Raw genomic sequence first — 22,917 nt, forward strand, 5'->3', positions numbered from 1 at the left:
AAAGAAACCTTTCATCCATACCCACCACAAGGGCATTGTTGGAAACCTTAAAGTCATTGCAGAAACTATTGTCATGTAGTAACCATGTCGCTTCGCTCTAGCGTCATGCCAAGTATATCATCATATTCATCTGGCATATTCCCATAGTATGAAGCCTTGAAAATCAAACATCAGTAGTAAAAGTACAACCTTGCTTGGCACCTCTCAAAGTCCAATTCTTATTGGCACGCATACATGCATTGGTCAGTTGTTATATTTTATTCATCATTACATGTGTAATATACCCAAAAGTGTGGGGCACTACACCGAGTAATCATAAAATTACATGCATCAATAAAAATGCACATCAAAGCATATTCAATCATAAGCATAACCTGAAACATTTCTCATCCACATATGAAGATAATCATTGTTACTACAGTCAACTACTTTATGCTTGTCAGTAGAATCTCAGCAAAAGATTTCCCAAATAAACCTCAATAACATATATATTTTTTATTAAATATCGGCAGTAGATTACCTAGTTAATCTCGACAATAGATTTCCCAGTAGGCCTTGGCAGAAGGTATTTCCCCAACAGAGTCGCCATTTGTCGTACCTCGAAAAATACAATCCTTCATAAGGCGCATCACACGCTCGCATAAAAAATATGTTCGAACAAATTCGTCACTGAACTTTATTTATTCCAATGAAGGAATAGGAAAATATCGATAAAACCTTTTGGAAATAATCATCAAAGAAAACAATTGACATAAGCTAACATTCAATCGTAAGTTAAAACTAAAAGGTTCTCATTGAGTACAACGGACATGAGGGGTGCTAATACCTCCGCCTTGCATAATCGATTCCCAAACCTAAATATGGTTGCAACGACCATGTTCTTTCCAAAATATTTTATCTATATTTTCTTATTACTTCATTGGAATAAATAAAGTTCGATGGTGACTCTGTTTGAACACATTTTTCTGCGAGCGTGCGATGCGCCTCGCGAAGGATCGTATTTATTTAGGAACGACAATGTGAGATAATTCATATTACCTAACAGATGGTCTTTTAACCTATTAACCAATATATGAGTATTAAGTTTCAATAATGATTGTGGATATTGGCATTCCATTTTACCAATATCTTTATTTGTGTGTATATCAAACCAAAATTTATGTCTAGAATTTAACATCCAATAGATGATAGACTTGTATCTAGTAATGACTAATACCTTTCGAATATTAAGTCATGCCATAAAAACATATTTTAGGTAACTAATTCCAACTAGCATTAAGAACAAAGAATCCATCAATAATTAAAACTTAATAAGAATTACATAGAATGCCATGGTCAAGATCAAAATACAAGTAACTAGACAACTACATCCAACCCCAACAAAAGAGAAAGTTATCCATGCTTACTCATTGTAGCTTTATAATCAAGCCTTAGAAGAAGGAAGTGGAAAAGCATATGTGGACGATTCCTCAGACAACACTTCCTCCCTCCATTTCCCTCTTATATTCTCTCATGTTGTGATTTATGGTGAGAAACTAGCTTCACTAAAAGGAATGTCAATAGAGTTATAATGAAGCTTGACGATTATATCAATTCCCACCAAAAGGACGAGTGACAATGGGTTCCAAAAGTCACGCTGATTCCATCTCGAGAAGATCAAGACAAAGTACTACAAATGGGGGAAATTTCCTATTTAGGGAGACAACTAAAGAAAGTCACAACAAGAGCATTAGTCACAAGCTTTCTCAATGTTAAGAAACTAATCCGAAAATGACCCAACTGGTATAGTAGGAAGATCATGAAGAATATCGAACAAACTATGACGAGCCTAAAGAAGATATAAAACAAAGAAAGGTAAATAAATAGATAGTTGTGTTCATACATGTTACAAATAAACATTAGGGAACATTTCCCAATACGAATGATAAATAAAAAAACCATGCATCTTCACCATGTCTTTGAGTACAATTGTCATTCACCAAGGCTCTATTTCAGACCACCTTATATGGGTCAAGTTAAGAACATAGAATCTGAACACCCAGATGGAGCATGTCCAACTATTCAACCGCTTGGTCGAAGGCGCCATACACTCTTTTTAGGGCTTGGTCAAATGTTTCATTAGCCTTTTTCCTCAACTAAGCCATTTGTCCCTCATAAGCCTCCAGCTCCTTTTTCCAGAGACTCTTTCTCTTGCTAGAGAGCCTTCACATTCGTGTCCATGCGAGAGGTCATTGTGATAACAACATTGGTATCCTCCTCAAGAGACTTCTTCTTCTCCTCTAAAAAAATTGAAGCTCCGCATTCTTGGTAGCAAGAGAAGAGGTGGAAATTATGCACATTTGCTTCCTCCTGATGAGACTTCAACTCGTATGTTAGAAGATAGTACCGATCTAGAAGGGCTGGAAGGGGGGTGAATAGATCAATATTTAAAAATTTAGCGCTTTTCAAAATTGTTTTTAAAGGTTGTGAAAGCTCCATAGACCACGATCGTCTAAACGATCTGTTACTGGAAAGATCGGATATGCGTGAAACCTAATGGAATGACTAAGATAAAGTTAATCAACAACAATCTTAATCAATCAATCAATCAAATGCATAAATTCTTGATATAGCTACCACCAATGATGAATAAAAATAATGAGAAAATAGGTCAAATATTGATAAACTTGTGTGAACTTAATTTTAGCAAACACTTGGTGTGCACACTACACCAAGACTTAATTTCACTGGAATTGATAGTGCAGCATTTTCCTTAGTTACAACCAAAGTGGTTGCAGCAATTTATCAAACAACTTTAATGCACAACAATTAAGCGAGATGAAGTTACCAATTAGTTTCATACAAGATTCAATTTATGCAGAAATTAAAGAGTTAGATAAAGAGAGAACAACTCTAAATTTGTTTAGGCGGTTCCCCTTTCGTCCTCGCTTAGGGTACATCTGCCCCCAATTCTAAAATTAGAATTGAGATATTTATTATCAATTGTAAAGTTTATACAAGAGAAGAAATAATCACCACCAAGCAAACCTAAGTGTTGTTGTAGATCCTATTCACTTTTCTCCCCTTGATCCGAGTTAAATCAAGTGCTTCAAATGTTCCGAACAAACCTCCGATTGTAGGTACCTTATTGCAAGAACTCCAAGTTCTCCAAAACTCTAGCTCGGCTGATTTTGATCGAATATGCGTGAAACCTCCAATTGTAGCTACCTTATTGCAAGAACTCCAAGTTCTCCAAAACTCTAACTCGATTGGTTTCGATAACAATACGCTTGACCCTAAACCTTTCTTCATAATCCTTTGGTTACCGTTACTCGTTCGAATGAACTCGCCGTTCTTCAAACCTTTCACTCGGCTAAATCTATGAAGCAAAGATTTATGCAAAAAAAAATCCAAATCTTGAAGAACAAAACCCTCAGATTTTATTCAAGAAAACCCCAATAAAAACCTCTAACCAAACCAAGATACACAATCCTATTTGAACGTTATCACCACAACAATGCATTATGATCAACAAAAATTGTTATGTGTAGTTGTTGAAACATGCAATAAAGAATGAAGATGAAGAGGAACTTTAGTGTATATCTTTCGCTTTTCTTGTTGTTGTACAAAAAATGAGACTCAAGAATATATATATATATATATATATATATATATATATATATATATATATATATATATATATATATATATATATATATATATATATATATATATATATATATATATATATATATATATATATATATATATATATATATATATATATATATATATATATATATATATATATATATATATGGACCAAGTGAAAAACACAACAAAATTTTTAGCAAAAATACACAGCAGAAAATAGAGTGAAATCAGCGACCACTCGACCTGTTTAGACCCGCAGCAGCACAGTTAAAAAAAAAGGTTATGAGTCGACTCAAACAGGAGATGAGTCAACTCATCTTGTTTTTCCAGAAATGAGTTGACTCAAAGACTCGACCTGTTCAGACCCGCATCAATTAAAATAAAACAGGTTATGAGTCGACTCAAACAGGAGATGAGTCGACTCATATTGTTTTTCCAGAAATGAGTTGACTCAAAGACTCGACCTGTTTAGACCCGCAGCAATACAATTCAAATAAAACAGGTTATGAGTCGAATCAAATAGGAGATGAGTCGACTCATCTTATTTTTTCAGAAATTAGTCGACTCAAAGACTCGACCTGTTCATACCCACAGCAATACAATTTAAATAAAACAGGTTATGAGTCGACTCAAACAGGAGATGACTCAACTCATCTTGTTTTTCCAAAAATGAGTCGACTCAAAGACTCGACCTGTTCAGATCCGTGAGTTATAAAGAAAATGACATGCATGAATGAGTCGACTCAAAGATTTTATGAGTTGACTCAAAGATTTTATGAGTCAACTCAAAGAGTTTAAATGGTCAAAAACGAGTTTTTAAGATATATTTTGGTCAACCCAAACCATTCTCTTATGGACCTAAGGTACCAACAATGATCAAGTTCAATATTGACATATATGAGATGCTCCTATATGCATAGACACATTGAACTGATACTTTAAGCATGTTAAAGAATGAATTATTCTACGATATGATGACATCGTCCAAAGTACACAGTATGAGCTACTAAAAGATTTGACATCATTAAAACAAGGACTAAGAACCTTTGCCCTCACATCGTCTACCCCATCCTAAAGAGCAAACAATTTCTTCTAAATCTGGGATCTCTCAGACTCTGCCTCATTGCATTTTCCCTTCTAGGTATATATTTCCTTGGAGGGGTTTCACATTGCTAGAACGTCACCCCCGCCAGCAGCATCCAACGAAAATAGAAAAGTCATTCGATAGGTATAAAAAGTTGCCTCAAATAAGAATTCCATCTTCCTCCTCCTTAAGAACATTCTAGATATATACAAGGTCTTATTTGGAGATTAAATCAAGGGTTTCTTGAGAATTATGGGGAATACGAGAAGGAAGAATAATCTACAACTTAAAAGAGAAAATTAAATGGAGGCTAAAGCTGGAGAAGGTATGTTTTTGTATTTTCAGGGTTTAAGGCCTCTTGAGAATTAAGGTTTAGGGCCTCTTGAGAATTGTGGGGAATGCGTTGTATGTTTTTGGGCCTCTTGAGAATTAGGGTTTATGGCCTCTTGAGAATTGTGGGGAATACGCGGTATGTTTTTGTATTTTCAGGTGCCTATGAAGGGATGATTGTTTATCCTTACCAAATACCGCGTTAAAAAACAGGTGCCTATGAAGGGATGGCTGTTTATCCTTACCAAATATCTCTTTTCTTTCTAGACTATTGGCTGTGTTGATTCTAAGTGTTGGGAGCAATTTTGGTAAAACAAAGAGTGTTCACAAGATGTCTTGTGTGATGTCTTAACATAAGATATCCTATGTACCTGCTGGAGTTAAAGAACATGTGCAAGCAGGATTGTTTTAGAATGCCACTTACAATGCTAAGGCGTCTGATATTGGATGTACCTGTTGGAGCTTAATTAGAAGACATGTTCATGCAGGATTGTTTCAGATGACATACACAATGTCATGGTATCTGATATGGTTGTACCTGCTATAAAAGGAAATTGGATTATGCAGGATTTTTCCAGATGTCAGACCCGATGTCATGACATCCTGTACACAGAACATTCAGTATGAATGTCTGATGTTTTGTGATTGCACAATTAATGGTAATCATTGGTTGATTGAAGATATGGCTAGCTGGCGCATTCTTTCAGGGATTTCAACCAAATTTGTTTATTTTTCAAGAAGATCTTTACAGCTGATATGAAAAGATTTGATTGGAAAATATATTTAGGGTTTTCAAGCTGTCCAATGTTTCTATAAAAAGGGACTCAGAAAACCTGTTTGAACACACAACCAAGACTGAGCGAAATTTAGAGAGAGAGCTAGGGTTTGTGTCTGTAGGTCATTCAAGTCATCCATTGATGATTGAATTGGACTGATTTGTCTTCTTGATCAAAGCTTTGAAGCAAGATCAAGAGTGTGTCTTCTTGATTGAAACTGTGAAGTAAAATCAAGAGTTTGTAATTGAAAAGTATTTTCTTTTCACAAGGGATTGTTGTTTAAAATCACGGGTGTGTGATTGTAAGGGAAGTGAGTGGGTTCTCATATCTAAGAGTGCTTAGGTAGAAATTGCACGGGTAGAGATTAGGTGAGAAAAACTGTAACTTGGTGAAGTGTACGGATAGTCTTTGAACTAATTCTATTATAGTGAATTTCCTTCCTGGCTTGGTAGCCCCCAGACGTAGGTGAGTTGCACCGAACTGGGTTAACAATTGCTCGTGTTATTTACCATTCTGTTTTTGTTTATCCATTGTTTATAACCAGATATCAGTGTCGTAACATTACCTTCGACATCTTATATCTGATACCAGAATTTCAATTGGTATCAGAGCAGGCATCCTGCTCTGGTTCTGGGTGAGATCTAGGGGCTATACTTTCTGGTACAATGGAGAGAGATAGAGGATTTGTTCATAGGCCACCAATTTTGGATGGTTCTAACTATGATTATTGGAAACCTAGAATGGTAGCGTTTCTGAAATCCCTTGATAACAAGGCTTGGAAAGCAGTGCTAACAGGTTGGGTGCATCCTGTCATTACTAAAGAAGGAGAAGCCACCACTGAGAAGAAGCCTGAAGAACAATGGTCCAAGGAGGAGGAGGATCTTGCTCTTGGAAACTCTAAAGCCTTGAATGCAATATTCAATGGGGTAGACAAGAATATTTTCAGGCTGATAAACAACTGTGAAGTGGCCAGAGATGCTTGGGACATTCTCAAGGTCACTCATGAAGGCACCTCTAGGGTAAAGATGTCTAGACTTCAGCTGCTCACCTCCAAGTTTGAAAACTTAAGGATGAAAGAAGATGAAAACATTCATGAATTTCACATGAGTATCCTTGAGATAGCTAATGCTTCAGGAGCCCTGGGAGAGAAGATGACAGATGAAAAGTTGGTGAGAAAAATACTTAGGTCACTCCCTAAGAGATTTGCAATGAATGTGACTGCCATAGAAGAGTCTCAAGACATCTCCAACATGAGGGTAGATGAGTTAATTGGCTCCCTCCAAACCTTTGAGATGGGATTGATTGAGGGAACTGAAAAGAAAACCAAGAGCATTGCCTTTGTATCCAACACAGAAGAGGAAAACAGTCAAGATTTGGATAAAGAGTGGGCCAATGAAGTTGCAATGCTGGGGAGACAGTTTAACAGACTGTTAAAGAAAATGGATGTCAGATCCAAGGCAAATGTCAAGAACATCTCGTCTGACAACAATGTTGGAAGAAAAGCAAGAGCAGATGAGAAGCCCAAAGAAGGAAAAGAGGTTCAGTGCTATGAGTGTGATGGGTATGGACACATCAGGTCTGAATGTGGAACCTACCTTAAGAAACAGAAGATGAGTCTTGCTGCCACATGGTCTGATGAGAGTGATACTGAAGAGGCTGCAAATCTTGTGACTGCTTTGACAGGAAGATGGGAATCTGAATCAAGTGATGGTGAGGTAACCTTTGAGGAATTGGCCTCTACCTACAGAGAGCTGTGTCATAAAAGTGTTGAGCTGAACAAGCAGTCTTTAAATCAGGAGAAAGACATAACTCAACTTGAGAATGAGAAGGTAGAATTCTTGGAAACCATCTCCAAATTGAAAACAGAAGCTGTGGCTCTAAAGGTCAAGCTAGATGAAGATAAATAAGTTGAGAGTCAGAAGATAGTCCAAATGGAGAAAGAAAAAGTAGAACATGTGGAAACCATCTTCAAGCTAAAGACTGAAGTTGCGCTCTTAAACTCAAAACTAGAAGAGACAACCAAGTATGTAAGGATGTTGAACAATGGATTTGATTCCTTAGACAAGATTCTTCTAACTGGACAAATCACAGGAGTCAAATCTGGATTAGGGTACCATAAAACTAAGGCTGAAAGTAGTTACACTGGCTGCAAACCTCAAGCTAAACCTAAGAGAAGTTCCAAGATGTCACATCATATGTCACACCATCAGAAGAAAGAACAGCAGAAAGACAAACACCAAAGATGGAGATGTCATTACTGTGGGAAATTTGGACACTTAAGGCCCTTCTGCTATCAGCTGTATGGTTACCCTACCCCCTTTCATCAGTATCATCAGAAGAGCAAACACCAAAGATGGATATGTCAATACTGTGGGAAAGCTGGACACTCTAGGTCTTCCTGTTATAAGCTGTATGGTTATCCTAGCCATGTTCATCAACAGACTCACTATCAACCCAGACCCAAACATCACAGGCCTATCAACAAGAAGCAATGTGTTCCTAAGACTAATGTTACAAGTCTAATAGCTCACAAAGAAGAGTGGTATTTTGATAGTGGTTGCTCTAGACGCATGACTGGGAACTCAGACTTGATAACTGATCTTCACCCTCATGACTTAAGCTATGTAACCTTTGGTGATGAAGCTAAAGGTGAAATAAAGGGGATATGCAAGCTTGAGTGTCCTGGAGCTCCTAAACTTGACAATATTCTACTGGTCAAGGGCTTGACTTCAAATCTAATAAGCATCAGTCAGCTAGGGGATCAAGGTCTGAATATCATCTTCACTAAAACTGAATGTCTGATTGTGAACAAAGACAGTGAAGTAATTATGAAAGGAATCAGGACCAACAACAACTGCTACATGTAGAGCTCTCAAATGGATAACCCCTCTAAGATGAGTACAGTTGCAAGAAGGATCATCAAGGGAAAGGAAAAGTGTCAGATAAGGGTGCTAATATCTAGCCTCAAGGAAGAAAAGGTCATGATGGCCCAAACACCTGAACACATGACTGGTGGTATGAAGTCTGAAGGTAGTGAGAGCTTTGCTGGAACTGAGACACAAGGAACTATGTCTGTTGAAAACAACAATGCTCAACCAGGGTGGATGAAATTACTGAGAATTATCTACAATGTCACACTCAATGCTATGACATTGTACTATGACAACTTGACTGCAAAGGATTTGTATGATGAAAAGGGAAAATTAGGGGCTTGGCTTCTTGAGAAAATATGGCAATTAATGTGGAGTGGAAAAGGCAAGAAAAATATTGTCTGCCCAATGAAAAGAAAAAGCCACATTAATAATGAATCATCTCCTAGTATTGAAAATGGCATCTATTTCATTTGCACACTCTGCCTGAACACAATTCTTTCCATCCTCATTAAACTTCTCAAAGAACCTCTGCTAGGGCAAAGAAAGTTTTCTCAAAAGTTCAACAACATGTCTCAACATTCGTCAACATCTAGCTCAAAATCCTTTCATACTAGAACTTCCTCCATGGAATTTTTAGAAGAAGAGTTGACAGACGCAACGCCTCTGCGTATGATACCAGGTGACGTTCCAGGCTCCCCTTCCATGGCTAGAGCTAAATAAGGCAACACTCCTGAAGAATCGCCTGAGAAAGAGGACATGCACTCTACTGATCGCATCATAAGAAACCTAGTTACTAGGATACTAAATGAAGAGCATGGAGTTAAGGACATTTTTACCCCTCTGTCCAGAAGGGACCCCTCACTTGAGGTGGAAACCCAAGCTGAGAAAGATGATGACTCATCTAAAACAGAAAAGGAAGTAGCTGCTGAGGGACTATGTTCTCTTGGAAAAAACTTACCTAGTATGTCCCCTGATACTGCTCAGAACATTGAGGAAGAAGGGTCTGAGGAAGAAGATGACACGTTGGTCAATCTTGTGAAAACAAGTGTAGCTAATAGACTGAGAAAAAGGAAGAGTATGGCTGAGATAAGGACAAGTAGGAAAGAGAAAAGGGTTGCTGGTATAGGTCCTTCCAAGACTTGGAGTAAAGTAGAGGTCAGGAAGATGAAGAAAAGTGAGAGGTCTGAATCTGATGAGGATGTCGAATATGATGTCTCAGACATTCCCCCTGATAAAAGGAAGCCTGTAAAGAAGTCCCCAAACAAGGTGGTTGTTGTTCATCTTGACAAAATCTCATTTCACGTGGAAGGTGGTGCTGCCAAATGGAAGTTTGTAACTCAAAGAAGGGTAGCAGTTGAAAGAGAATTGGGAAAAGAGGCAAGTGAAGTAAAGGAAGTCATGGAGTTAATTAAGACAGCTGGTCTTGTGAAAACTATGACTACTCTGCCTCAGTGCTATGAGGGGTTAGTCAAAGAATTCATTGTGAACATCCCTGAGGAGATATATGAAAGAAACAGCAGGGAGGGCTGTAAAGTTTTTGTAAGGGGTAAGTGTGTGAAACTTTCACCTACTATTATCATCAAGTTCCTAGGAAGAGGAACTAATGGAGGAGTAGATCTAGAGACCACAGACAATGAGGTCTGTAGAATTATTACAGCTGGCCAAGTTAAGGAATGGCCTAGTAGGAAACACCTATCAGCTAGTAAGCTCACTGTGAAGTATGCCATTCTGCATAAGATTGGTTCAGCAAATTGGGTACCTACTAATCACATATCTACCATCTCCATTGCTCTTGGGAGGATCATTCATGCCATTGGAACTAAGATAAACTACAATTTTGGAAAGTTTCTGTTTGATCAAACCATCAAACATGCCTCCACCAATGCTGTAAAGTTGCCCATTGCATTCCCTTCTATCATCTGTGGCATCATCCTGAGTCAACAACCAAGAATCCTGAGTACAAGTGATATTCCAAGCAGGAGAAAGACCCCTCTATCAATTCACTATAAGCTTTTTGAGGGTAGTCATGACAATGATGTTGTTATGACATCTGCCAGAAGGGAACCTGCATCTCAAGGGAGCCTAATTAATCAATTGAAAGATACCTGCAAGGAATTAGAGGAAGGTATGAAGGTGGCCAAGGCAAGAAAAGAAACTTTCGAAGCCCTTATCTGTAGCCTTGAAAAGGAGGAGTTAGAAAAGGCTGGAAAGGACTCAGATGGAAAACCACAATCCAGTGGTAGCTCCAGAAGCTCTGAGGGTTCTGAAGATGAAGATGAAGGTGAAGGAGATACTTCTTCTTCTGATTAATTGTCCCTGGCTGTATTGAAGACTTGGAGGGGTGCTGGAAGGTGTGGTGGAAGCTGGGCTGCTGTTTGGAAGGCTGTTGTCTTGTTTGTTTTTGTATTTTGTGATAGTCCTCTTGATGCCTGTTATGTAATATTTAGGGCTCTTAATGAGTTCCTTGGATTTGTTCATTGTCTCAGCGTTTTTGCTGTGTATAATGATGGTTGTGTACTTCCTGAATATTATGTTTTAACATGCTTAATGTTATAACATCTGTTTTAACTTTCTCTGCTAGGTTAATAGACATTTATTTTGTCTGATTGGTCACCTTTGGTCAATTTTGACTAAAAAGGGGGAGAAGTGCTTGATATGGAAGTTGTATGTGGCTGATCAGAAGGACAACTATTATTGAAAGAGGTGCGCAGATGCTGTTGTTGTAGCAGATGTCAGTATGACATTCTGGCTGGTACAGGTACTGGAGTTCAGTAGCTGTTTTTTGGTGAATGCACAGATTTAGGGGGAGAAGAAGTACCCTTGTGCACTGTGCATTTGTGTGTCTTACTAGTTGCATCCATAACTAGTAATTCTGTTGATTGTTGCACAAATTTAGGGGGAGGAGAAGTACCCTTGTGCATATGAGTATTACTGGTAGCCATAGCTAGTAATTGTTTTTTGCTTCTGCTGCTGATTAAACTACTGTTATGTGGTTTAACTGCTGATAGTTTGCCTTGTGAACAAAAAGGACAGATATATGTTTTAGCCAAAATTTGCCAAAGGGGGAGTTTGTTGATTCTAAGTGTTGGTAGCAATTTTGGTAAAACAAAGAGTGTTCACAAGATGTCTTGTGTGATGTCTTAACATAAGATATCCTATGTACCTGCTGGAGTTAAAGAACATGTGCAAGCAGGATTGTTTCAGAATGCCACTTACAATGCTAAGGCGTTTGATATTGGATGTACCTGCTGGAGCTTAATTGGAAGACATGTTCATGCAGGATTGTTTCAGATGACATACACAATGTCATGGTATCTGATATGGTTGTACCTGCTATAAAAGGAAATTGGATTATGCAGGATTTTTCCAGATGTCAGACCCAATGTCATGACATCCTGTACACAGAACATTCAGTATGAATGTCTGGTGTTTTGTGATTGCACAATTAATGGCAATCATTGGTTGATTGAAGATATGGCTAGCTGGCGCATTCTTTCAGGGATTTCAACCAGATTTATTTATTTTCCAAGAAGATCTTTACAGCTGATATGAAAAGATTTGATTGGAAAATATATTTAGGGTTTTCAAGCTGTCCAATGTTTCTATAAAAAGGGACTCAGAAAACCTGTTTGAACACACAACCAAGACTGAGTGAAATTTAGAGAGAGAGAGAGCTAGGGTTTGTGTCTGTAGGTCATTCAAGTCATCCATTGATGATTGAATTGGACTGATTTGTCTTCTTGATCAAAGCTTTGAAGCAAGATCAAGAGTGTGTCTTCTTGATTGAAACTGTGAAGTAAAATCAAGAGTTTGTAATTGAAAAGTATTTTCTTTTCACAAGGGATTGTTGTTTAAAATCACGGGTGTGTGATTGTAAGGGAAGTGAGTGGGTTCTCATATCTAAGAGTGCTTAGGTAGAAATTGCACAGGTAGAGATTAGGTGAGAAAGACTGTAACTTGGTGAAGTGTACGGATAGTCTTTAAACTAATTCTATTATAGTGAATTTCCTTCCTGGCTTGGTAGCTCCCAGGCGTAGGTGAGTTGCACCGAACTGGGTTAACAATTGCTCGTGTTATTTACCATTCTGTTTTTGTTTATCCATTGTTTATAACCAGATATCAGTGTCATAACATTACCTTCGACATCTTATATCTGATACCAGAATTTCAGGCTGCTCCCGCAATAGCACATGTGTCGAATGATTGTTTCCTCTACATGTAAGGCTTTACCTTGGAAGGTCCGAATCCTTTTTTCATAACTGAAACCCTCATAGAGAATCCAGTGGGTAGAGAAATCCAAGGGGACGCCATACCTGTGAGGTTTGCGTTTAAAGTGAACCCAAACCGATACTTTCAGAACCTATTTCTATAGGTACTAGGGATAAACCCTATAAACCAGTGGGTAGAGAAAGCTCATTAGGAACATGGAATAAAGAGGAGTAAGCTCCCATAGTGCATGTCTTTACCTACACAAAACAATCTAGAACTCGTCCCAGATCTCGACCCAAGTGCCAATTCGGGGAACTTCTTAATATAGTGAAATGAGTCGTTGATCCTGGATATTATTTTGTGAAGTATGCACCATGGAAAAATATGGAATAATAACCAGTATGAGGGCTTCGAAACTCGACAATCATCCCAGAATTGAAACTCCCTTATTAAAGCCTAGGCATTGAGATGAAGTTGCGAGGGAAAAATCTTCAAGAGCTTTAACACCTTCGCTTCAAACTCATACAAAGGAACAAAGAGCTCCCTAAAGTTGCTACATATCATTTTTCTTGATTCCACGGGGAGATCCAACCAATTAGTGGGATGACCTACTTCTATATTAGCCTTCCTCATGATTGCAGGACTATTTAAAACAAAGTGTGTTCCCAGTATTTCAGAATACACCTAATTATACATGCTCGCATCAACCGACTCTACAAGGTCGTTACTCCTTAGAGGTATCTCATCAGCCTTAAAGATAATTGATGGCCTAAGTCAATCGACACTAATAGACTATGTCCCATGTGCAAAAGTATTCCTAATCTTGGCATCACTTGGATCCTGACCAAAGATAATTCCTAATCTCTCATATGAGCCATAGCAAAAATAAAAACAAGGTATGAAGAAAATAAGCCTAGGATAAGAATGGTATATGGAGAGAATGGAAGCATGTGAATGGGGTAGAGATAAAATATAGTAGGGAAAGCTCAATTCCAAAGAAGGCAAGATGAAGACTTCAGAAGAGGAAAAAAATCACTCTCACGAAAAAGGAAGCTGAATTTCAGGTATGGTGGAAAATTCATCCAAAGAGCCAGGAAACCCTTATATGGGGGAAACTAGTTGCGAGTTAGATCAAAAGGAAAACGTAAAGTTAAGAATCAACAGTCATATTTGTCCTCGAAAACACAAAGGAACTCAAGTTCACTCGAATGGCCTAGAAGAGAGCACCACGCCTTAACCTGCGAGCCTAAAGCCATGTGCCTAAAAAATCAGTGAAACGTCTCAATGATAGAAAATGCACTTAATGTGCTTGTCTCCCATTACTTCTGCAATCGCCTCATACTACTGCAACTGCCCTTTTGAATATATTTTTGTTAATTCTTAAATTGTTTTCAACATATAGTGCTATGGAGGGTTACCATTTGTTGCATGTTGCTAGAAATAAAAAGGCTAAATTTATTAACCCTAAAGTAAGTGGAACTAATTGTAACATTCATTTATATCTAAAATAATTTGTGTTTTTTTTGTGTGTATCATTACTTACTGTATAAAATTTATTTGTAGACGAGGTAACAACCATCAAGACATGAGTGTGGATATTATGTGATGAAACATATGTTGAACATTGTCTATATCAATGTTATTGATTAATGGAAGCAAGTAATATATATTTATAATTAAATATTGTTTTTTATCGAATAGTAGTTTGTTATTACTTTAAGTATTTTTACAGTTCGTTTAACTTATACGTATTTAACGGACATACACCATTCACCAAAGAAGACTTATACGACGTCCGTTTATATCGGGCAACTTGCTTCTTGAGTTTTATTAGTCACACTAATTTATATTTGTTGGTTTTGTATTATTATTGAACCATTTGATATGTTTGTGTTTTGTTGTAAAAAATGAATATGTATAGTTTATGAGTCACTCTGGATATGTTTGAGTAGTCTACCTGATGTAAATATGTAATGTTTTTGTTTTGGTCCTGTAGACATTTAAATATATGGTACACAATGTGTGTCATTTAAATTTTAATGTAAATATTTATAGTTTTTGTTTTATCCTTTGTAGCCATTTAAATACTTGGTACAAAATGTGTGTCATTTAGGTTATGTTTTAATAATGTACATGTTATAACGAAAAAATATGTAATTTTTTTTTTTATGGATTAACATCACTAGTGACGTGAAAAGTGATCCCCTACGCTATATCCCCTTAGTTAATAGTTCGGTAGAGTTGAAAAGTGATGCATATAGCCTCGGTTGATAAACTGACCATGGTGGAAAGTGAGACATATTCTCATGGTTAATATCCCGACCGAGGTGAAAAGGGAGGCTTATCCACTAAGTCGAACGAAGGTGAAAAATGGTGTATATCCTTATTTTTTTCCACGCCTAGTGGTCCGAGATGAAAAGTGACGCACTTGCCATAAGACCCCATGTTACCTCGAACTCCCAACCAATATAAAATGTATTTCCCAACCGATATGAAAACTATTTTATATCATAGTGGTCTCATGCTTATCATTATTAGTGATGACAATGCCATTAACATAGACTAGCAGGTAGATGCAAGTGATTGGAGAAAAATGCAAAAAAAGACATAATAATAAAATTTACATCTAGTTATGACATACTCTTGGAGAAAAGTGTTAAACCTGCCAAACAAAAGTATGAGGATATTGTTTCAAGCCATAAAGAGATCAACAAAGTCGACAAATAAGGTGAGAAATACCACTAACACTAAATAATAGTGGTTGCGTAATGTGCACCTCTTCTTGTAACACACCATGTAGGAAGACATTTTTATGTCTAATTGATGGAGCAACCATTGATGAATAACAACTTAGGAAATAAAAAAGTAGACAAATGCCACCTTGGAAATTGGAGGGAAGGTCTCTCCATATATAGTCAAGGCCAAAGATTTGTGTGTATCCTTTCACTACACAATAATATTTAGACAGCCAATCTTTCCATCTGACCCAATTTTCATTGTATGGAGCCATAAACAATCCGTTGTAGTTTTTCCATCAGGCAAGGGAACCAAATCCCTAGTAGCATTAAGGTGTAAGGAAATCATGTCATCGATCATAGCCTGCTGACATCCAGGGTCAGAAAAAACTTCACATATTGTTTTAGGAATAAACATATAATCTAAGGAAGCCACAAAACCAAAGTATTATGTAAATAATAGATGATAATTCAAAAGACAAACATAAATAGGATTAGGATTTTGGGATGATATGCTACCTTTACACAAAACAATGGGTAGTTCCTATGTAGGATGTGAAGGTTGAGAGTCCAATAGAGTATTGCATGAGTCTTGATGAACAAGTGGTGGATGTGGCTTTTGTTGATAAATGTGGATGGGTGGTGTGGGGATTGGGACATGTAAGGAGATAAAACAAGATGTCGGTGCAATGCGAATAATTATGACCTATAAAGATAAGAACTATGAGTGACTATAATTATTGGGATCTTTTTGAGTGAAAGGAAACAAAGTACTAGTCTCAAAGAAGCTAAAATTGGTAGAGACAATGTATAACAAATAATATGGGGAATAACATCAATATCTTTATTACAGATGAAAGTGGCCAAGGAAAAGACACATAAGGGATTTTACAGCAAGTTTATTTTTATTTGGAGTAAGGACATGAACAAAACATGTGCATCCGAACAAACGACGCGATAAATGATAAAGATGTTGTTTGGGAAACAAAATGGAATATGGTACTTGGTTGTCGAGTACAAAGAAGGCATGTGATTGATTAAGTAGAGAGTTGTAAGGATCATATCTCCCAAAAATTGACAAGGTACATTATTGCGAAAGAGTATGGTACCAGTTATTTCAACTAAGTGTCAATTCTTTCTCTCAAGAACATCGTTTTGTTGAGGAGTATGAGCATAAACGTCTGATGGGGGATTTTGTATGAAGTCAAAAAATATTTAAAATATAAAGACAGCGAGCATTATCACTTTGCAATATGTTAATCTGGGTACACAATTGTGTGTTTATTTCTTAGCAGAAAGTTTGAAAGATTGAGAAAACATCTGAATTGTTTTCATTAAAAATATCAAAGTACATCTTGAAAAATCATCAATAAAAAGCAATAAAATATTGATAACCCAAACATATAACAACTTTAATAGGACTCCAAAAATCAAATGAACTATTGAAGAGTGGATTAAGCTATATCGATGAGGAATGAACAAACCATTATAAATCTTGCGTACACTCTCTCTAACCTTATCTATTTTATTTCTTGCATAAATATTGTATTTTTATGCTTTATTGCTTTTCTAGAAATTGCATGCGGTTAGAATTTACAATATTCGTAGTGCTTTCTTGTGTAAAAGTAGGTATGTGTTAAACTAAGCATCCAAATGGTCTTTTTCGTGATTAAGCCTAAAAAAATTGGTAGGAGAATCTTTATCAATTAAATAAGTTTGAAATACATTTCTCGTGTACGTTCGAAGTTAGATTAATTGCTACTTAATTGTTTAATAATTTCATCGTGATCACATTCTATTTTCTAATCATCGTGTTGTTATCTTTAATCATTTCAATCACATCTATTATACTTTTTTCATTGTGTAAAATATTTTTATTAAACTTTGATTTTGAAAAGCAAACATTTTTGAAAATTGATTTTTAGGAACTATCTATTTAACCCCTTTGTAGACCACTTTATGTTGTGCACACACTCACATAACCTTTCTTAGCCCATACCATTTCTACCTCGCATACTATTAAAGATGATTCTCCGCCCCTGTGTAATTCTTCCTCCTGGAATTTCTTAGGATCTTTTTGTCTCCATTTGAACGATTTATCTTTATTATAATGTCCAATGTTATTTCTGATTGCGTATGCATATGATTTTCCTTTCATTCTACTGTCTTATAACCCTTTCGGCTCATTGCTCATTTTTATTTTCTTTGTTGCTTTGCTCTACCCAAGGTCTGAAGTGTGTTTTCGCTTGTCTTGCAGACATTTCTCTGGTTTCATATGATGTTTTTCTCGCAAATTTTGATATATTAACCCAAAATTTATATGACTCAAACCAAATGTCCTTTAGCTGACTCTCTAACCAAATTTGATTGTTCACTCCCGCAAATCTAACGAATCCAAAAAATCTCTCCAACTTATTTCTTTTGTTTGCGATATACACATCTACGACTTTTCCCCACCCAACAAACTTCCTCTCCACCTCTTTCCCAATTACGTCTTCGAGTAGATTATTCACATAAAATATAATAATAACATCTTTAGCCATGACAAATATGTCAGTCTTGATGTGATTCGTCCCACTTGCTCTCCTCTTTATCGAACTCACTTATATCAAACTCTTGATACGATTCGTCTCCCTTGCTCTCCACCTTATCGAACTCACTTATATCCATCTCTTCTGATTAATTTACTCTAACCAAGAGTCAAATGTCTACTTCTCATTATTACTTGCAAGTTGCAATTTGCAACATATTTGTCACGTTTTGGCTTCCACGTTTCTACTTATCTTCCTTCAAGAGAATCCTTTAACTAACCACAAATAAATTTTCATTATTATTTTTACGCAACAAATTAATTTGGATAAGGTTCTTTAACTTGTTTTTATTCTATCCTCGTCATCGTGTCTTTTTGACTAAGCTACGAGTCACCATATCACAAAAGCATCTTTATGCACCACGATTCTCTGCATAGTGAAAATAATCGCATTCACGTGTTCCATACATCCTTCACCGCAGATCAAGATTAAACGGTTCAGATTTCAACCACAATATTTTTAATTTGAAAAAAATTAAAACTAACGTAAAAACATGAATCGTCCGATTTAAATCAACAACTACAGATGTATCGATCACGCTAGTCTAGTAAAACATAGAAAACAGATAATCTAATTTCGTATCTTTATCTCTCTTCATAATTCCCAATTTCATCCTAACTTAGTTTAATTTGGTAAGCACATGAACTTAGAAATTGAACACACATCTTGTGAAATTCCACTGTAAATTCAGTTTCTCTTATACATAATCCTTTAAAGTTTTTAGCTTTGAGTTTTTTGATTTGTGAGAAAGGTTAATTCTGGTCAAGGTGAAATGGATCATATTAGTAATGAAGCTAGGGTTGACCGTTTTCCAATTGGTCCTTCAGACATTCTTGGCAAAACAATTGCTTTCAGGGTTCTATTCTGCAAATCCATGTCCCATTTAATGTATCAAATATTTCATCTTTTGTTAGGATTTTTGTATAGGTTTAAAGGGTTGTTGAAATTGAAACCCTTTTTATCATGGTTTCATCCAAGAAACCCACAAGGGATATTAGCAATTATCACAATAGTTGCTATCTTGTTGAAACGTTACACAAATGTTAAGGTTAGAGCTGAAATGGCCTATAGGAGGAAGTTTTGGAGAAATATGATGAGAAGTGCTTTGACTTATGATGAATGGGCTCATGGAGCTAAGATGCTTGATAAATTGACACCAAAGATGAATGAGTCAGATCTTTATGATGTTGAGTTGGTTAGGAATAAGCTTCAAGAGCTTCGTCATAGGCGGCACGAGGGGTCGCTTAGAGATATTATGTTTTGTATGCGGGCGGATCTTGTTAGGAATTTGGGTAATATGTGTAACCCGGAATTGCATAAGGGTAGGCTTCAAGTTCCTAGGTTGATTAAGGAGTATCTTGACGAGGTAACGACACAGTTGAGAATGGTTTGTGAGTCGGATTCGGAGGAGTTGTCGTTGGAAGAAAAGGTTACTTTTATGCATGAAACTAGACATGCTTTTGGGAGAACGGCTTTGTTGCTAAGTGGTGGTGCTTCTCTTGGAGCTTTTCATGTTGGGGTAGTTAACACATTGGTGAAACATAAGCTCTTGCCTAGGATAGTCGCTGGTTCGAGCGTTGGATCTATTATGTGTGCTATTGCTGCAACTAGATCGTGGCCGGAGCTTCAGAGTTTTTTCGAGGATTCGTTGCATTCGTTGCAGTTTTTCGATCAAATGGGTGGGATTTTTGCGGTTGTCAAGAGGGTCGCAACGCGGGGGGCTGTTCATGAGATCAGGCAGTTGCAAATGCTGTTGAGGCATTTAACAAACAACCTTACATTTCAAGAAGCTTATGATATGACAGGTAGAGTTCTTGGAATTACGGTTTGCTCCCCGAGGAAACATGAACCTCCTAGATGTCTTAACTACTTGACGTCGCCTCACGTCGTTATATGGAGTGCGGTAACTGCTTCTTGCGCCTTCCCCGGCCTTTTTGAAGCTCAAGAATTGATGGCAAAGAATAGAAGTGGAGATATTGTTCCTTATCATCCTCCTTTTAATCTAGGCCCCGAAGAAGGCTCCACACCATCACGCCGGTGGAGGGATGGTAGCTTAGAGATTGATTTACCTATGATGCAGTTGAAAGAGCTATTCAATGTCAATCATTTCATAGTCAGTCAAGCCAACCCTCACATTGCACCATTGTTGAGATTGAAAGAGGTTGTAAGAACTTACGGAGGCAATTTTGCTGCGAAGGTAACATACATTATTCATCGACTTGAACCTCAACAAAGAAAATGCACAGGACATTCATATATACATTTTCTGCTTTTTATATAACTGGTTACCATTTATTATATGATAAGCATGACTTTCATTCAGAATAATAGCTGCACATAGATGATTATCAATTCAAATTATGCCATGTAACTTAGTGTTTATGTTTTCTCAATAGACCTGTATGATTGGAAAAATGGTGGTATCTCTTAGAATTTGAGTTGGGCCTAACACAAATCTTACAACACTAGCTTGTAAGGTGTGAGGATTTCCCCCACTTATACACTCATTTTCAGACTTATCTCATTTATTGGGGGGACTCTTAACACATACCCCTCAAACCCAAGATAGAACATCTGGAGTGTGACCAGAGTGGTCAGATACTAGTGACTGATAGCATGTGGCCCAACAAATCTTAGCAGATGGCCTAACTCCAACCTTACAAAATCAGCTTGTAAGATAAGAACTCTTCATTTATAAACTTTTTCAAGCCTTATCTCATTCAATGAGAGGCTCTTAAAAAATCCATGGATAGTTGTCAATAATTATTTGTAAGACATCACACATATTAACAATTGGATATTCATTGTGTTATTATCCTATATGACTTCTAATCATGAAAAAGTTTAATCTAATATGGTTCTTAATTAATTTTGCAGCTTGCCCATCTTGTGGTGATGGAGGTGAAACATAGGTGTAATCAAGTACTGGAACTTGGCTTTCCCTTAGGTGGACTTGCCAAACTATTTGCTCAAGAATGGGAAGGTGATGTCACTATTGTTATGCCTGCTACCCTTGCTCAGGTATGTGCCATATATAAGTATCAGCTACATATTTATTTCAAGTTTTTAGTTTAAAAAAAAAATCAGCGAGATTTTAATTTGAAGAGGTTTAATTGGTTAACATCAAAGCCTTAGAACAAAAAACTCTGTTGAATGATCAATGTTCTCTATAATCACACGTTTTCACAAAGGATAATTCAGCGTAGAAGTGATTAACTCATGTAAATTTTGACCTGTCTTTTGTTTCAGTACTCAAAAATTATACAGAACCCTTCTTATGGAGAGCTTCAAAAAGCAGCCAACCAAGGGAGAAGATGTAGCTGGGAGAAGCTTTCAGCCATAAAAGCAAATTGTGAAATTGAGCTTGCTCTTGATGAATCTGTGGCAATTCTCAATCATATGAGAAAACTAAAAAGAATTGCCGAGAGAACTTCTGCTTCCGCGTCTCATGGTTTGTCAAGTACTGTCAGATTCAGTGGTTCAAGAAGAATTCCTTCATGGAATTGCATGGCACGGGAGAATTCAACAGGCTCTCTTGAAGACCTTACAGATGTTACTTCCTCGTTGCATCAAGGCATTGGCAGTGACTCTGAAAATGTTGATTTGACTTCTTGGACCAGATCTGGTGGCCCTTTGATGAGAACCGCTTCGGCAAATATGTTCGTCGACTTCCTCCAAAACTTAGAGGGTGTTGATACTGACGTAAATAGAGGCCCCGCGGGTCATTCTAATCCTCGTGATTTTCAGTATCATAATTTCAGACTCACGGGACCAGATAGGAACTCAGAATCTGAGCAGAAGGAAATTGACAGCAGGGTTGTTAACGGATCTAGCTTACTGATAACGGAAGGTGATATTTTGCAGACCGAAAAGATTCATAATGGGATTGTGTTAAATGTTGTCAAGAAAGAAACGTTAGCACCTTCAAATAGGTGTCATGATCTTGGAAATTACAACAATGAAGTTGTGGAATGTGACCAAATTGACTGTTCAGGGAAGGAAATGGATACTGGTAGCTCTGATTCTGACTATGAAAATGATAAATCCACACCAGCTTTGAGCATGGATCAAAGCATTGTAGATAGTTAGCTCCAAAAATTAGTTATTGTGTTTTTTCGTTAATATATTGGTTCTGTTGCTTGCCCCATTGTAAATAATACAAAATCTAGTTTGGAGAGACTCTATTCATGATTTTTATGGGAAATAACACACTATTTGGTTTACTCATAAATATGACCAAATTGAAAAGATCATTTTGTGCTCTTTCATGCTACTAGTAAACAGATTTTGATGCATCAGTTGTGTAAATGATATGTCTGCAGAGTTTCTTATGAACCTGGAGTCTTGTGAGACAAATCTTAAAGGAACTTGGGTTTTCTGCTGTAGGAGAATCACGCAGTTACATGCTGTAGGTGGTCTCGACCGTTAATTTGAGACCAGACAATCTAGATGGTTAATAAGCTGTATTAAAAAAATTTAAAACCAACTAATAATAGATTAATTGATATAATACATTGTACTAATATAAAAAAGAAAAAATATTAAAATATTTGTAGGCAGTTTGGTTAGGTTTATAAAATTCAATTCAAAATTTGATATGATCCAAACAATTTTAGTAAAATGACATCCAAGGACATTCAATAATTTTGAATTTTGTATGTTTTCATTTTTCGTATCATTTTGAAT

The 22,917-nt window shown here is 36.8% G+C and overlaps 1 protein-coding gene across 1 annotated transcript; it reads left to right on the top strand.

Moving 5' to 3' along the window:
• Positions 1 to 18,842: 18,842 nt before the first annotated feature.
• Positions 18,843 to 22,454, top strand: LOC127126397 (triacylglycerol lipase SDP1). The gene is made up of 3 exons (XM_051055322.1): positions 18,843 to 20,428; positions 21,109 to 21,252; positions 21,481 to 22,454. Exons 1-3 carry the CDS (start codon positions 19,004 to 19,006, stop codon positions 22,318 to 22,320), a joined length of 2,409 nt encoding a protein of 802 aa, XP_050911279.1. The 5' UTR covers positions 18,843 to 19,003; the 3' UTR covers positions 22,321 to 22,454.
• Positions 22,455 to 22,917: the final 463 nt, after the last annotated feature.

The sequence above is a fragment of the Lathyrus oleraceus genome, chromosome 3 (genome assembly GCF_024323335.1).
Source record: "Lathyrus oleraceus cultivar Zhongwan6 chromosome 3, CAAS_Psat_ZW6_1.0, whole genome shotgun sequence".
In the NCBI taxonomy this organism is placed as follows: domain Eukaryota; kingdom Viridiplantae; phylum Streptophyta; class Magnoliopsida; order Fabales; family Fabaceae; genus Lathyrus; species Lathyrus oleraceus.